We start from the raw sequence: 17,155 nt of genomic DNA, 5'->3' as shown, positions 1-17,155 counted from the left end.
TGATGGGGGAGACTAGAACTAGAGGGCATGATCTTAGAATAAGGGGCCGCCCATTTAAAACTGAGATGAGGAGAAATTTCCTCTCTGAGGGTTGTAAATCTGTGGAATTGGCTGCCTCAGAGAGCTGTGGGAGCCGGGACATTGAATACATTTAAGGCAGAAATAGACAGTTTCTTAAACGATAAGGGGATAAAGGGTTATGGGGAGCGGGCGGGGGAGTGGAGCTGAGTCCATGATCAGATCGGCCATGATCTTATTGAATGGAGGAGCAGGCTCGAGGGGCCATATGGCCTACTCCTGCTCCTATTTCTGATGAGGATCAGTTTGGATTTGCTGTAACGTTTCGTGATCCACTGAGATCATTGAAAGGTTTGCACCACTGCAGTCAGGTCCTCCTGGGCTGCATTGGTCTCCTGGGGAGGTCTCTTCCGCCCATGGGAAGGGAAGAGGACCTCCCTGTGTGCTGTGAATCTATGGAGGGAGTGCTGGGAGAGCAAGGGTCAGCGGTGCACCTCTGTGCAGAGCTGGTCAGTGTTTGCAGCAGCTCACTGACAGCACAACTGTGAACATCAATGTGCGCACGGTCCCTTTAAGGGAACCGGCTGATGCCGCGTCACCAGACCCGCTTCCTCCAATTGGTTGGGAACCACACTGGGCGGGGCTTAACACGGCCAATCAGAGGAGAGTTTCACAGAGCGGGCTGGAACCGGACACGAGATGGGGACCCACCACCGACCCCGGTCACACCGGACCCACCCAGGTGGGGAATCCCGGCCCAAAACTGGGTATTAATTTACTGATGTACTTTCAGTGATTGCTGTAATATCCGAGAGAGAGAATATATCCGATCCAGGGTTTGGTTCAGTTTGTTTCTCACTCTGTTTGTGTTTAGACTGAGTTATAATAACCTGGGAGATTCAGGAGTGAAACTGCTGTCTGCGGCTCTGAGGGACCCGGACTGTAAAATACAGGAACTGTGGTAAGTACCAGACTGTGAGATTGTGTTAATAATAACTGGGTGTCTGACACTGCACATTATTATTAGTATCAGTAATAGTGTTACTAAGAAACACTGAATATTACAGGTTGAGCTTCCAAAATCTGGAATGGTCCGGAGTCCGGACACCGGGACAATCCGTGGCAGGGTCGTCCGGAATCCGTAAAATGTTCCGTAATCTAGACCGGACGACCCTGTCGATCTCTGGTCTCGCCTTACTGCCCTGACCTCGGGGCCTCCTAGCCGGCCCATCTGAACACCTCCAGGGTGGGACCCAGCCCGAACACCACCTTCCCAGCGGGGCCCTCCCCCGAACACCACCTTCCCAGCGGGGCCCTCCCCCGAACACCACCTTCCCAGCGGGGCCCTCCCCCGAACACCACCTTCCCAGCGGGGCCCTCCCCCGAACACCACCTTCCCAGCGGGGCCCTCCCCCGAACACCACCTTCCCAGCGGGGCCCTCCCCCGAACACCACCTTCCCAGCGGGGCCCTCCCCCGAACACCTCCACGGCGACGGGGCCCCACCCGAACAATTCCTTGGAGAGTAACCCCCCCACCTTTCTGACGTTTCGAAATCTGGAAATACCCAAACCTGAGCTCGGGCATTTAGGGATTTCGGACGTCAGAAACATGGTCCGAAGTCCGGAAAAACACACAAACCGGCTCGGCCTCGGTCCTGAGGTTGCCGGTTTTGAGACGCTCAACTGTATTAGTATCAGTAATAGTGTTACTAATAATAATGTATAGTGTTTATTAATATCAGTAATAGTGTTGTTAATAAACACTGAACATTATTAGTATCAGTAATAGTGTTACTAATAATAATGTTCAGTGTTTATTAATAACACTATTACTGATACTAATAATGTACAGTATTTATTACTGATACTAATAATAATGTTCAGTGTTTATTAATATCAGTAATAGTGTTATTAATAAACACGGGGGATTTACTCTGATTCCTGTTATTTCTCTCTCTGATCCCCAGGCTGCATGATGTCGGTCTCTCAGATTCTGGTACCGAGGATCTCGTCTCCGCTCTCAGTACAAACCGCTCACTGACGGTTCTGGACCTGCGATCAAACTCCTTCACAGACCGATCTTACCCCGCTCTCCGTCGCCTCATACAGACCTGCAGGAGTCTGCAGCGGATCTGGTGAGTGTTTGTGTTAATGTTTAATGTAATAAAATATAAATACGTTCAGTCACTATTTATGGGTAATATTTGACTGTAATTAACATTGAAATATTAACCCAGTCTCCGTGTTATTTACACTGTTGTTCAATCTGTTTATTTCCTGTTTAATCTTTAATCTGTTTCAGGCTGTTTGGGAATCAGTTCAGTTCAACCGGAAAGAGACATCTGGAGTCGCTGCAAGAATCCAGACCCAGACTGAGAGTGTATGTGTGAATGTTTCACTGTATGACCATCACTGCTCCCATTGTGTGAACATTTCACTGTATGACCATCACTGCTCCCATTGTGTGAACATTTCACTGTATGACCATCACTGCTCCCATTGTGTGAACATTTCACTGTATGACCATCACTGCTCCCATTGTGTGAACATTTCACTGTATGACCATCACTGCTCCCATTGTGTGAACATTTCACTGTATGACCATCACTGCTCCCATTGTGTGAACATTTCACTGTATGACCATCACTGCTCTCATTATTTGACCATTTGGGCCGATTTCCTGCCCCTCCCCTTTAACCCCGCGCGCTCCAGGTTTAAATCCTACCGGCCCTTTAACGGTTTCCCGTTCGAGCTGAGCGAGCGTCATCTCCCATTGTGACGTCAGAGGCCCCGCCCCAGGGTCACGTGACTCAGCTGCCCCGCTCCCACATCGCTGCTTCTGCAGGATATCTGGGGCTGAATGTTCCCAATGGTGCACTGGGGAAATGCACAGACAGGCAGGGCCCAGGGTGGGGCTCAGTCTGGGCTGCAGTGGGACACTGACAATTGTGCTCAGTATTCCTGGGGGTCTCTCCCAGTGAGGAGTCAGACTGTGTAACAAGTGTCCCTGTGTTCAGTGTCTCTCTCCCAGTGAGGAGTCAGACTGTGTAACAAGTGTCCCTGTGTTCAGTGTCTCTCTCCCAGTGAGGAGTCAGACTCTGTAACAAGTGTCCCTGTGTACAGTGTGTGTCTCCCAGTGAGGAGTCAGACTGTGTAACAAGTGTCCCTGTGTACAGTGTGTCTCCCCAGTGAGGAGTCAGACTGTGTAACAAGTGTCCCTGTGTACAGTCTGTCTCTCCCAGTGAGGGGTCAGACTGTGTAACAAGTGTCCCTGTGTACAGTGTGTGTCTCCCAGTGAGGAGTCAGACTGTGTAACAAGTGTCCCTGTGTACAGTCTGTCTCTCCCAGTGAGGGGTCAGACTGTGTAATAAGTGTCCCTGTGTACAGTGTCTCTCTCCCAGTGAGGGGTCAGACTGTGTAACAAGTGTCCCTGTGTACAGTGTGTGTCTCCCAGTGAGGAGTCAGACTGTGTAACAAGTGTCCCTGTGTACAGTCTGTCTCTCCCAGTGAGGGGTCAGACTGTGTAATAAGTGTCCCTGTGCACAGTGTGTGTCTCTCCCAGTGAGGGGTCAGACTCTCTAACAAGTGTCCCTGTGCACAGTGGGGGAAGGTGGCTCAACCGTGGCTAACAAGGGAAATTAAGGATAATGTTAAATCCAAGGAAGAGGCATATAAATTAGCCAGAAAAAGCAGCAAACCGGAGGACTGGGAGAAATTTAGAATTCAACAGAGGAGAACTAAGGGTTTAATTAAGAGGGGGAAAATAGAGTACGAGAGGAAGCTTGCCGGAAACATAAAAACTGACTGCAAAACCTTCTATAGATATGTGAAGAGAAAAACATTAGTGAAGACAATCATAGGTCCGTTGCAGTCGGATTCAGGTGAATTTATAATGGGGAACAAAGAAATGGCAGACCAATTGAACAAATACTTTGGTTGTCTTCACAAAGGAAGACACAAATAACCTTCCGGATGTACTAGGGGACCGACGGAGTAGTGAGAAGGAGGAACTGAAGGATATCCTTATTAGGCGGGAATTTGTGTTCGGGAAATTAACGGGATTGAAGGCCGATAAATCCCCAGGGCCTAATAGTCTACATCCCAGAGTAAAGGAAGTGGCCCTAGAAATAGTGGATGCATTGGTGATCATTTTCCAACAGTCTATCGACTCTGGATCAGTTCCTATGGACTGGAGGGTTGCTAATGTAACACCACTTTTTAAAAAAAGAGGGAGAGAAAAAACGGGTAATTATAGACCGGTTAGCCTGACATCAGTCGTGGGGAAAATGTTGGAATCAATCATTAAGGATGAAATAGCAGTGCATTTGGAAAGCAGTGAAAGGATTGGTCCAAGTCAGCATGGATTTATGAAGGGGAAATCATGCTTGACCAATCTTCTGGAATTTTTTGAGGATGTAACGAGGAGAGTGGACAGGGAAGAACCAGTGGATGTGGTGTATTTGGACTTTCAAAAGGCTTTTGACAAGGTCACACACAAGAGATTGGTGTGCAAAATCAAGGCACATGGTATTGGAGGTAATGTATTGATGTGGTTAGAGAACTGGTTGACAGACAAGAAGCAGAGAGTCGGGATTAACGGGTCCTTTTCAGAATGGCAGGCAGTGACTAGTGGAGTGCCTCAGGGCTCAGTGCTGGGACCCCAGCTCTTTATAATATATATTAATGATTTGGATGATGAAATTGAGTATAATATCTCCAAGTTTGCAGATGACAATAAACTGGGTGGCGGTGTGAGCTGTGAGGAGGACGCTAAGAGGCTGCAGGGTGACTTGGACAGGTTAGGCGAGTGGGCAAATACATGGCAGATGCAGTATAATGTGGATAAATGTGAGGTTATCCACTTTGGGGGCAAAAACATGAAGGCAGAATATTATCTGAATGGCGGCAGATTAGGAAAAGGGGAGGTGCAGTGAGACCTGGGTGTCATGGTACATCAGTCATTGAAGGTTGGCATGCAGGTACAGCAGGCTGTGAAGAAGTCAAATGGTATATTGGCCTTCATAGCGAGGGGATTTGAGTATAGGAGCAGGGAGGTCTTACTGCAGTTGTACAGGGCTTTGGTGAGACCACACCTGGAATATTGTGTTCAGTTTTGGTCTCCTAATCTGAGGAAGGACATTCTTGCTATTGAGGAAGTGCAGCGAAGGTTCACCAGACTGATTCCTGGGATGGCAGGACTGACATATGAGGAGAGACTGGATCAACTGGGCCTTTATACACTGGAGTTTAGAAGGATGAGAGGTGATCTCATAGAAACATATAAAATTCTGATGGGATTGTACAGATTAGATGCGGGAAGAATGTTCCCAATGTTGGGGAAGTCCAGAACCAGGGGACACAGTCTTAGGATAAGGGGCAGGCCATTTAGGACTGAGATGAGGAGAAACTTCTTCACTCAGCGAGTTGTTAACCTGTGGAATTCACTGCCGCAGAGAGTTGTTGATGCCAGTTCATTGGATATATTCAAGAGGGAGTTAGATATGGCCCTTACGGCTAAAGGGATCAAGGGATATGGAGAGAAAGCAGGAACCGGGTACTGAAGGCATGAACAGCCATGATCTTATTGAATGGTGGTGCAGGCTCGAATGGCTGAATGGCCTGCTCCTGCACCTATTTTCTATGTTTCTCCCCCAGTGAGGAGTCAGACTGTGTAACAAGTGTCCCTATGTACAGTGTGTCTCTCCCAGTGAGGAGTCAGACTGTGTAACAAGTGTCCCTGTGTACAGTGTGTCTCCCAGTGAGGAGTCAGACTGTGTAACAAGTATCCCTATAACCCTCCGAGTTCTCTCCACTCTGACCTGTTGCCCATCCTCGATTTTCAGCGCTCCACTGTTGGGCCCATGTTTTCAGCAGCCAAGCTCCTAAACTCTGGAATTCCCTCCCTAAAGCTCTTCGCAGATCGACCTCTCTCTCCTCCTCCTTCAAAAGCTTCTTCAAACCGACTTTTCACTGAGCTTTTGGTCATCCATCCTAACATCTCTTTATGTGGCCCAGTGTCCAATGTTTCTGATAATTGCCTTGTGACGTTTCATTACATTAAAGCCGCTATATAAATGCAAGTTATTGTTGTCCCGGTGTTGTGTTAATAAAACCCTGCTTACTTCAGCTTGTTCCTGGTCTTCTCGTTACTTTCATCAAAACCGGCTTCATTGTTTAAATGTGTTAAATAAAGGTTCCTCAAAACTACATCCCACCTTCTCCAAACGACACTGTAGACACGACCTGAGCGTCTATTGAACCGGGTGGGTTTTACTCGGGAGGCTGGCTATGCAATTTACACAAGATGGTGAGACTGGATGTGAGATAAACAGCGCAGCAGGGAATCTAAAAATGCTGCCCCACATTAATGTAAAATGGTCAACGTAACCCTGCGGCAAAATGGTCAACGTAACCCTGCGGCAAAATGGTCAACGTAACCCTGCGGCAAAATGGTCAACGTAACCCTGCGGCAAAATGGTCAACGTAACCCTGCGGCAAAATGGTCAACGTAACCCTGCGGCAAAATGGTCAACGTAACCCTGCGGCAAAATGGTCAACGTAACCCTGCGGCAAAATGGTCAACGTAACCCTGCGGCAAAATGGTCAACGTAACCCTGCGGCAAAATGGTCAACGTAACCCTGCGGCAAAATGGTCCCCATGAATCTGCAACAATCATAGAATCATACAGCCCATTGGGCCCATCCTGCCTGTGCCAGCTCTGTGAAAGAGCGATCCAATTATTCCCTCTCTCTCCCCGTACCCCTGCAAACTGTTTCTTTACAAGTGTACAAGTATAATCTGCTTCCACCACCCTTTCAGGCACTGCTTTCCAGATCATAACAGCTCTCTGCATCAAAACAAATCCTCCTCCTCTCTGCTCTGGTTCTTTTGCCAATAATGTTAAACCTGTCCTTTGGTTCCCCACCCTCCTGCCACTGGGAATAGTCTCTCCAGATTTACTCGATGAAAACCCCTCAAATGGCCTCCATGGTTGTAGCATCGCTCCGAAACACAAGCATTTTTGGAAATGTCCATCCACTGGTTTCTGAACTTAATTCCCTCTCGGCCCCTGTTCATCACCCACCCAGTTAACATGTTTTTCTAACATTGCCGGCCGGGCTTTGTATATATTTAATGTGGAGACACAGATTTTTGAACGATGAGAGTCGGGTTTTAGGGAGCGGATAGAGAAGTGGGGCTGAGTCCATGATCAGATCAGCCATGATCGTATTAAATGGTGGAGCAGGCTCGAGGGGCCAAATGGCCTACTCCGGCTCTTATTTCTTATGTACTTGTGTTATGTTCTACTTTAACCCCAGGCTTTAACCTCTTTAAAACACAGGAACTTGTTCACCAGAGACAACAAAACCAGGGCCCAGACTGGAAATTAAACCCCAGGTAATAAACAGACAGAACTCACGTGGGCCCATTGGGTACAACCTCGAGAGGGGGTCTCGGTCAGTCCCCTCTGGATGGGGTCCTCGGTCAGTCCCCTCGGCAGGGGGTCTCGGTCAGTCCCCTCGGCAGGGGGTCTCGGTCAGTCCCCTCGGCAGGGGGTCTCGGTCAGTCCCTCTGGAGGAGGCCTCATCAAACATGGCTGCCACAGCCAGTAAGTGACATCATCAAAATGGACACAGCCAGGCCACATCCCTTTCAAACTGCATGTGTGTGAGAGAGCGAGTGAGTATATTGTGGTGCATGTAGCACACAAATCACTGACTCCACACGGTCTGGTGTAAATCTAACTGCTGTGACCTTCGTCCTTTATTGTTCAGCTCCAGAGTGACTCTCAGCTGTGGTGGTCGGCCTTATTTCGTGCCTGTTGCAGGCGCTTCCAGGTTTCCCGCCACAGCGCCCTCTGTGGTGTAGCATTGTGCTTACATTACATTTAAGGAACCAGGACGATACAAACATCAATTAATAACATCACACTTCCCCCCCCCCCCCCCCCCACCAGGACACAGGACGACGATACATCAATACATAACATCACACTTGTCCAACGGAAGGCAGGGAGGCATAGACAGTGCGTTAGTATGGTACATGTTATCTGGTACATTAACTAGTTATTGACTGGTAACGGATCCCTGATTTCCTTGTTAGCCCTTATCATTAATTGTACTAGATATCCATTATTTTACACAAATACAGTGGCCATTCAGCATTAAAAAATTAATTCTTGTTATAAATTCGCCATCTCACATTAACATAGCTCATTTTAGACTCGCTCTGCCTTACAGAAGTCCTTTGTGGGGACCACCTCATGGTAAGGCCCTTTTAAGACTCACTGGTGCATTTCCATTTTAAGGCGCCATCTTTGATGCAGGAGGATTCCACGAGGCTTCTCCTTGGGCGCCGCCATCTTTGATACTCTGCTGCTCTGGACACGATGCCGCCGCCATCTTGCTCTCCGCCGCTCCGGATGCCCTCCGCCGCCGCAGCCTCCGCTCCCCTCCGCTGCCACCTGACTTGCCGCCTCTCCAGCGGCCGCACTTGCCGCGTCCCCCGCGCCCTCCGTAGCCCCCGACCTCCAGCTGCTGCCGCCGCCCGATACTAACAGCTCCTCGGCGGGGCTCTTCAGAACCGCCGGCCATCCTGGATCCCTCGCACCCCGCCCGCTCACTCCCCCGACACTAGGCCTGCCTCTGCAGGGCTGCTCGCCCGTGGGGGCTGAGGCTGCAGGATCTCTGTGTGAGGCCCGGGCCTGGGACTTGCCTGTGGGTGGATTGAGGCTGCAGCTCCAGCTCGTCGGCGCTGCTCTCTGGGGACCCGGGACACAGCAGCAGCCTGTGGAGTGATGAAGTCTTCCCAGCTCCCCCGGACCGTCCCCATCCACCTCCGGCCGAGGAGCGTCGGCCCATCGCCTGGAACGACCCACAGAGGTAAACCGTTTGTCTCGTCCCCGTGGGATACCTGCACCATCGCTCTGCCGAGAACAGGTATTAGTTCCCTGGTGTAGATACGCAGCTTCGCCGTGACCGGGACCAGCTTGGGTCGTGCAGCTGGGTTAATCCACAGTTTATCAAAAGTTCTCCGACTCATCAACGACGGACCCGAGCCCGTGTCCACTTCCATACTCACTGGGACTCTGTTGATTTTCACTTCCCTTATCACTGGGGGTGAATCGTCAGTACACGTAAACAGTCCCAACACCTCCTGTTCTGCCTGCTCCTCGGTGAACAGTGGATCATCCCCCATCTCCTCAGCCACATGGTGAGTCCGATTTCTTTTACACATACGCTGAAGGTGGCCTTTCAGGTGGCAGGTATTGCAAGTGTACTCCGCAAACCTGCACCAGTGAGCCCCATGGCTTCCTCCACAACGCCAGCATGGTGCTACTTGATTGGCCCCCCTCAGCGGACTCAGTTCCAGGATCCCGAGGTCCGTGCTCTCTGCCCCGGGCAGAGCCTCGTTCTGCAGTTTTATCCGCGGTGGGCGCTATCCTATGGACAGTGCCTGCCGGGTTCGAGACTGTGTGGATTATTTGCTTGGTGTTGCAACTCGAGATCATATGTGCCCGGCTGATGGCGATGGCCTTTGTCAGAGTGACTGTGGGTTCCGTGGCTAACAGCTTGTGAAGGAGGCCCTCGTGGCCAATCCCCATAACGAAAACGTCCCGCAACGCCTCGTCAAGGTGTGCGCCAAAATCACACGGCGCCGCGAGTCTCCTGAGGTCCGCCGCATATTTGGTGATATCCTGGCCCTCGGGTCTGCAGTGATGGTAAAATTTGTATCTGGCCGTGAGGATGCTCTCCTTCGGTTTCAACTGGTCACGAATGAGTTCAGTCAGCTCCTCGTATGACTGGTCCCTGGCGCTCCCGGGTGCCAGCAAATCCCTGACGAGACAGTAAACCTCATCTCCACAACTGGAGAGCAATATCGCCTTACGCTTATCTCTCATTGCGTATGTGTCCTCCGTCAGGTCGTTTGCTGTGAAGTAGTACTCGAGCCTTTCCGTGAAGGCCTCCCAATCATTGCCCACGGTAAAACCCTTTAGCGAGCCCAGAGTAGCCATGGTTGCGTGGAGTTCGTCCACTTCCTAGTCGCCAATGTGGTGTTTTTAATTTCAAAACATACTTTATTCACAAAAAAATACCTGTGTGGTGTGTGTAGTACACAATGTGGTGTATGTAGCACACAAATCACCGACTCCACACGGTCTGGTGTAAATCTAACTGCTGTGACCTTCGTCCTTTATTGTTCAGCTCCAGAGTGACTCTCAGGTGTGGTGGTCAGCCTTATATAGCACCTGTTGCAGGCACTTCCAGGTTTCCCACCACAGCGCCCTCTGTGGTGTAGCATTGTGCTTACATTACACTGAAGGTACTGGGATGATACACACATCATTACATAACACTGATCATGTTATGATTTGCGAAGTGCCCTGTTATCATTTCTTTAACAAAGGGTTCCAGCATTTTCCCGAGGACTGATGTCAGGCTAACTGGCTCTATCTCGCTCTGTTCCTCTCTCCCATGATTTGCTGCTAATAAATTTCCCCTCGCTACACTGCACAACCTACCGTTTCCGACCTGGATACTTTGCTGTGCTCCCACCCTGTGTGTCCCCAGATTGGGTTTAGAAAGTATGGTCACCCTAATTTAATCTGGTGATATGTGAACACTCAGCAGTTGGGGGCCTGAGCATTGTCCACACTGACAGGCAGTGAGCTATTGGCTCCTGTTCAGGGACAATTCATCACTGGCACATTCTCCCACCTTGTTCAAGGACAGCAGACAGGACGGCAACTGGTGACGGGCCAGTTCCGTTTCACAGGCAAATATGAAGGCCAACATCCCATTCGCCTTCCTGATTACCTGCTGCATCTGCAAACTAACTTTTTGGGACTCATGGACTAAGGTTTGGCAGATGGAATACAATGTCGGAAAGTGTGAGGTCATCCACCTTGGGGGAAAAAAAACAGTAAAAGGGAATATTATTTGAATCGGGAGAAATTACAACATGCTGCGGTGCAGAGGGACCTGGGGGTCCTTGTGCATGAATCCCAAAAAGTTAGTTTGCAGGTGCAGCAGGTAATCAGGAAGGTGAATGGAATGTTGGCCTTCATTGCGAGAGGGATGGAGTACAAAAGCAGGGAGGTCCTGCTGCAACTGTACAGGGTATTGGTGAGGCCACACCTGGAGTACTGCGTGCAGTTTTGGTCACCTTACTTAAGGAAGGATATACTGGCTTTGGAGGGGGTACAGAGACGATTCACTAGGCTGATTCCGGAGATGAGGGGGTTACCTTATGATGATTGTTTGAGTAGACTGGGTCTTTACTCGTTGGAATTCAGAAGGATGAGGGGGTGATCTTATAGAAACATTTAAAATAATGAAAGGGAGAGACAAGATAGAGGCAGAGAGGTTGTTTCCACTGGTCGGGGAGACTAGAACTAGGGGGCACAGCCTCAAAATACGGGGGAGCCAATTTAAAACCGAGTTGAGAAGGAATTTTTTCTCCCAGAGGGTTGGGAATCTGTGGAATTCTCTGCCCAAGGAAGCAGTTGAGGCGAGCTCATTGAATGTATTCAAATCACAGATAGATAGATTTTTAACCAATAAGGGAATTAAGGGTTACGGGGAAAGGGCGGGTAAGTGGAGCTGAGTCCACGGCCAGATCAGCCATGATCTTGTTGAATGGCAGAGCAGGCTCGAGGGGCTAGATGGCCGACTCCTGTTCCTAATTCTTATTACCTTTACTTACTGAGAGATTTCTGCATCGGGTTCAATCGTTCTAAGGTAAGAAATACAAAACAGGAACTGTTTCCGGGTTCTAAAGATTCAACACTAAGAACAAATGATAACGTTGCTAAATATGGGGAGGTTGCACACTGAATAACAGGAAGAAGAGGTAACATCTGTTACACCCAGAATTGACTTTTCCAACACACACCTGGCTGGCCTCCCACATTCTACTCACAGCTCACTCAGTCTCACCTTTATCTCCCTCCCCCTGCTGGTATCTCCCAGTATCACAGCTCACTCAGTCTCACCTTTATCTCACTCCCCCTGCTGGTATCTCCCGGTATCACAGCTCACTCAGTCTCACCTTTATCTCCCTCCCCCTGCTGGTATCTCCCGGTATCACAGCTCACTCAGTCTCACCTTTATCTCACTCCCCCTGCTGGTATGTCCCGGTATCACAGCTCACTCAGTCTCACCTTTATCTCACTCCCCCTGCTGGTATGTCCCGGTATCACAGCTCACTCAGTCTCACCTTTATCTCACTCCCCCTGCTGGTATCTCCCGGTATCACAGCTCACTCAGTCTCACCTTTATCTCACTCCCCCTGCTGGTATTTCCCGGTATCACAGCTCACTCAGTCTCACCTTTATCTCCCTCCCCCTGCTGGTATCTCCCGGTATCACAGCTCACTCAGTCTCACCTTTATCTCACTCCCCCTGCTGGTATTTCCCGGTATCACAGCTCACTCAGTCTCACCTTTATCTCCCTCCCCCTGCTGGTATCTCCCGGTATCACAGCTCACTCAGTCTCACCTTTATCTCCCTCCCCCTGCTGGTATGTCCCGGTATCACAGCTCACTCAGTCTCACCTTTATCTCACTCCCCCTGCTGGTATCTCCCGGTATCACAGCTCACTCAGTCTCACCTTTATCTCCCTCCCCCTGCTGGTATCTCCCGGTATCACAGCTCACTCAGTCTCACCATTATCTCCCTCCCCCTGCTGGTATCTCCCGGTATCAAAGCTCACTCAGTCTCACCTTTATCTCCCTCCCCCTGCTGGTATCTCCCGGTATCACAGCTCACTCAGTCTCACCTTTATCTCCCTCCCCCTGCTGATATCTCCCGGTATCACAGCTCACTCAGTCTCACCTTTATCTCACTCACCCTGCTGGTGTCTCCAGGTGTCACAGCTCACTCAGTCTCACCTTTATCTCACTCCACCTGCTGGTATCTCCCGTTCTCACAGCTCACTCAGTCTCACCTTTATCTCCCTCCCCCTGCTGGTATCTCCCGGTATCACAGCTCACTCAGTCTCACCTTTATCTCCCTCCCCCTGCTGGTATCTCCCGGTATCACAGCTCACTCAGTCTCACCTTTATCTCCCTCCCCCTGCTGGTATCTCCCGGTATCACAGCTCACTCAGTCTCACCTTATCTCCCTCCACCTGCTGGTATCTCCCGGTATCACAGCTCACTCAGTCTCACCTTTATCTCATTCCCCCTGCTGGTATCTCCCGGTATCACAGCTCACTCAGTCTCACCTTTATCTCCCTCCCCCTGCTGGTATCTCCCGGTATCACAGCTCACTCAGTCTCACCTTTATCTCCCTCCCCCTGCTGGTATCTCCCGGTATCACAGCTCACTCAGTCTCACCTTTATCTCACTCCCCCTGCTGGTATCTCCCGGTATCACAGCTCACTCAGTCTCACCATTATCTCCCTCCCCCTGCTGGTATCTCCCGGTATCAAAGCTCACTCAGTCTCACCTTTATCTCCCTCCCCCTGCTGGTATCTCCCGGTATCAAAGCTCACTCAGTCTCACCTTTATCTCCCTCCCCCTGCTGGTATCTCCCGGTATCACAGCTCACTCAGTCTCACCTTTATCTCCCTCCCCCTGCTGGTATCTCCCGGTATCACAGCTCACTCAGTCTCACCTTTATCTCCCTCCCCCTGCTGGTATCTCCCGGTATCACAGCTCACTCAGTCTCACCTTTATCTCCCTTCCCCTGCTGGTATCTCCCGGTATCACAGCTCACTCACTCTCACCTTTATCTCACTCGCTCTGCTGGTATCTCCCGGTATCACAGCTCACTCACTCTCACCTTTATCTCCCTCCCCCTGCTGGTATCTCCCGGTATCACAGCTGACTCACTCTCACATTTATCTCACTCCCCCTGCTGGTATCTCCCAGTATCACAGCTCACTCAGTCTCACCTTTATCTCCCTCCCCCTGCTGGTATGTCCCGGTATCACAGCTCACTCACTCTCACCTTTATCTCACTCCCCCTTCTGGTATCTCCCTGTATCACAGCTCACTCTCACCTTTATCTCACTCCCCCTGCTGGTATCTCCCAGTATCACAGCTCACTCAGTCTCACCTTTATCTCACTCCACCTGCTGGTATCTCCTAGTATCACAGCTCACTCAGTCTCACCTTTATCTCCCTCCCCCTACTGGTATCTTCCGGTATCACAGCTCACTCCGTCTCACCTTTATCTCACTCGCTCTGCTGGTATCTCCCGGTATCACAGCTCACTCAGTCTCACCTTTATGTCCCTCCCCCTGCTGGTGTCTCCAGATATCACAGCTCACTCATTCTCACCTTTATCTCCCTCCACCTGCTGGTGTCTCCAGGTATCACAGCTCACTCAGTCTTACCTTTATCTCCCTCCACCTGCTGGTATCTCCCTGTATCACAGCTCACTCAGTCTCACCTTTATGTCCCTCCCCCTGCTGGTGTCTCCAGATATCACAGCTCACTCATTCTCACCTTTATCTCCCTCCACCTGCTGGTATCTCCCGGTATCACAGCTCACTCAGTCTCACCTTTATCTCTCTCCACCTGCTGGTATCTCTCGGGTATCACAGCCCGCTCAGTCTCACCTTTATCTCCCTCCCCCTGCTGGTAACACCCGGTATCACAGCTCACTCAGTCTCACCTTTATTTCCCTCCACCTGCTGGTGTCTCCAGGTATCACAGCTCACTCAGTCTCACCTTTATCTCACTCCACCTGCTGGTATCTCCCGGTATCACAACTCACTCAATCTCACCTTTCTCTCACACCCCCTGCTGGTGTCTCCAGGTGTCACAGCTCACTCAGTCTCACCTTTATCTCACTCCACCTGCTGGTATCTCCCGGTATCACAGCTCACTCAGTCTCACCTTTATCTCCCTCCCCCTGCTGGTATCTCCGGGTATCACAGCTCACTCAGTCTCACCATTATCTCCCTCCCCCTGCTGGTATCTCCCGGTATCGAAGCTCACTCAGTCTCACCTTTATCTCCCTCCCCCTGCTGGTATCTCCCGGTATCACAGCTCACTCAGTCTCACCTTTATCTCCCTCCCCCTGCTGGTATCTCCCGGTATCACAGCTCACTCAGTCTCACCTTTATCTCCCTCCCCCTGCTGGTATCTCCCGGTATCACAGCTCACTCAGTCTCACCTTTATCTCCCTCCCCCTGCTGGTATGTCCCGGTATCACAGCTCACTCAGTCTCACCTTTATCTCACTCCCCCTGCTGGTATCTCCCAGTATCACAGCTCACTCAATTTCACATTTATCTCCCTCCCCCTGCTGGTGTCTCCCGGTATCACAGCTCACTCAGTCTCACCTTTATCTCACTCACCCTGCTGGTGTCTCCAGGTGTCACAGCTCACTCAGTCTCACCTTTATCTCACTCCACCTGCTGGTATCTCCCGGTATCACAGCTCACTCAGTCTCACCTTTATCTCCCTCCCCCTGCTGGTATCTCCCGGTATCACAGCTCACTCAGTCTCACCTTTATCTCCCTCCCCCTGCTGGTATCTCCCGGTATCACAGCTCACTCAGTCTCACCTTTATCTCCCTCCCCCTGCTGGTATCTCCCGGTATCACAGCTCACTCAGTCTCACCTTATCTCCCTCCACCTGCTGGTATCTCCCGGTATCACAGCTCACTCAGTCTCACCTTTATCTCATTCCCCCTGCTTGTATCTCCCGGTATCACAGCTCACTCAGTCTCACCTTTATCTCCCTCCCCCTGCTGGTATCTCCCGGTATCACAGCTCACTCAGTCTCACCTTTATCTCCCTCCCCCTGCTGGTATCTCCCGGTATCACAGCTCACTCAGTCTCACCTTTATCTCACTCCCCCTGCTGGTATCTCCCGGTATCACAGCTCACTCAGTCTCACCATTATCTCCCTCCCCCTGCTGGTATCTCCCGGTATCAAAGCTCACTCAGTCTCACCTTTATCTCCCTCCCCCTGCTGGTATCTCCCGGTATCAAAGCTCACTCAGTCTCACCTTTATCTCCCTCCCCCTGCTGGTATCTCCCGGTATCACAGCTCACTCAGTCTCACCTTTATCTCCCTCCCCCTGCTGGTATCTCCCGGTATCACAGCTCACTCAGTCTCACCTTTATCTCCCTCCCCCTGCTGGTATCTCCCGGTATCACAGCTCACTCAGTCTCACCTTTATCTCCCTTCCCCTGCTGGTATCTCCCGGTATCACAGCTCACTCACTCTCACCTTTATCTCACTCGCTCTGCTGGTATCTCCCGGTATCACAGCTCACTCACTCTCACCTTTATCTCCTTCCCCTGCTGGTATCTCCTGGTATCACAGCTGACTCACTCTCACATTTATCTCACTCCCCCTGCTGGTATCTCCCAGTATCACAGCTCACTCAGTCTCACCTTTATCTCCCTCCCCCTGCTGGTATGTCCCGGTATCACAGCTCACTCACTCTCACCTTTATCTCACTCCCCCTTCTGGTATCTCCCTGTATCACAGCTCACTCTCACCTTTATCTCACTCCCCCTGCTGGTATCTCCCAGTATCACAGCTCACTCAGTCTCACCTTTATCTCACTCCACCTGCTGGTATCTCCTAGTATCACAGCTCACTCAGTCTCACCTTTATCTCCCTCCCCCTACTGGTATCTTCCGGTATCACAGCTCACTCCGTCTCACCTTTATCTCACTCGCTCTGCTGGTATCTCCCGGTATCACAGCTCACTCAGTCTCACCTTTATGTCCCTCCCCCTGCTGGTGTCTCCAGATATCACAGCTCACTCATTCTCACCTTTATCTCCCTCCACCTGCTGGTGTCTCCAGGTATCACAGCTCACTCAGTCTTACCTTTATCTCCCTCCACCTGCTGGTATCTCCCTGTATCACAGCTCACTCAGTCTCACCTTTATGTCCCTCCCCCTGCTGGTGTCTCCAGATATCACAGCTCACTCATTCTCACCTTTATCTCCCTCCACCTGCTGGTATCTCCCGGTATCACAGCTCACTCAGTCTCACCTTTATCTCTCTCCACCTGCTGGTATCTCTCGGGTATCACAGCCCGCTCAGTCTCACCTTTATCTCCCTCCCCCTGCTGGTAACACCCGGTATCACAGCTCACTCAGTCTCACCTTTATTTCCCTCCACCTGCTGGTGTCTCCAGGTATCACAGCTCACTCAGTCT

General features: G+C 50.7%; 2 protein-coding genes across 10 annotated transcripts in view; one reads left to right on the top strand and one right to left on the bottom strand.

Moving 5' to 3' along the window:
• The window catches only part of LOC139242935 (NACHT, LRR and PYD domains-containing protein 12-like), a 53,019-nt gene extending 46,874 nt beyond the window's left edge, over positions 1-6,145 (top strand). For both annotated transcript variants that reach the window (XM_070870588.1, XM_070870587.1), the window contains 3 exons: positions 893-979; positions 1,987-2,154; positions 2,322-6,145. In XM_070870588.1, coding sequence (XP_070726689.1) covers positions 893-979; positions 1,987-2,154; positions 2,322-2,409 — 343 coding nt within the window. In that variant the 3' untranslated portion in view covers positions 2,410-6,145. The remainder of the gene's footprint in view (positions 1-892; positions 980-1,986; positions 2,155-2,321) is intronic.
• Positions 1-17,155, bottom strand: part of LOC139242937 (uncharacterized) — a 596,540-nt gene that overhangs the window by 480,645 nt on the left and 98,740 nt on the right. The window lies entirely within an intron of this gene.

The sequence above is a fragment of the Pristiophorus japonicus genome, unplaced genomic scaffold (genome assembly GCF_044704955.1).
Source record: "Pristiophorus japonicus isolate sPriJap1 unplaced genomic scaffold, sPriJap1.hap1 HAP1_SCAFFOLD_154, whole genome shotgun sequence".
In the NCBI taxonomy this organism is placed as follows: Eukaryota; Metazoa; Chordata; class Chondrichthyes; family Pristiophoridae; genus Pristiophorus; species Pristiophorus japonicus.
This window is presented reverse-complemented; position numbering and strand designations above follow the sequence as displayed.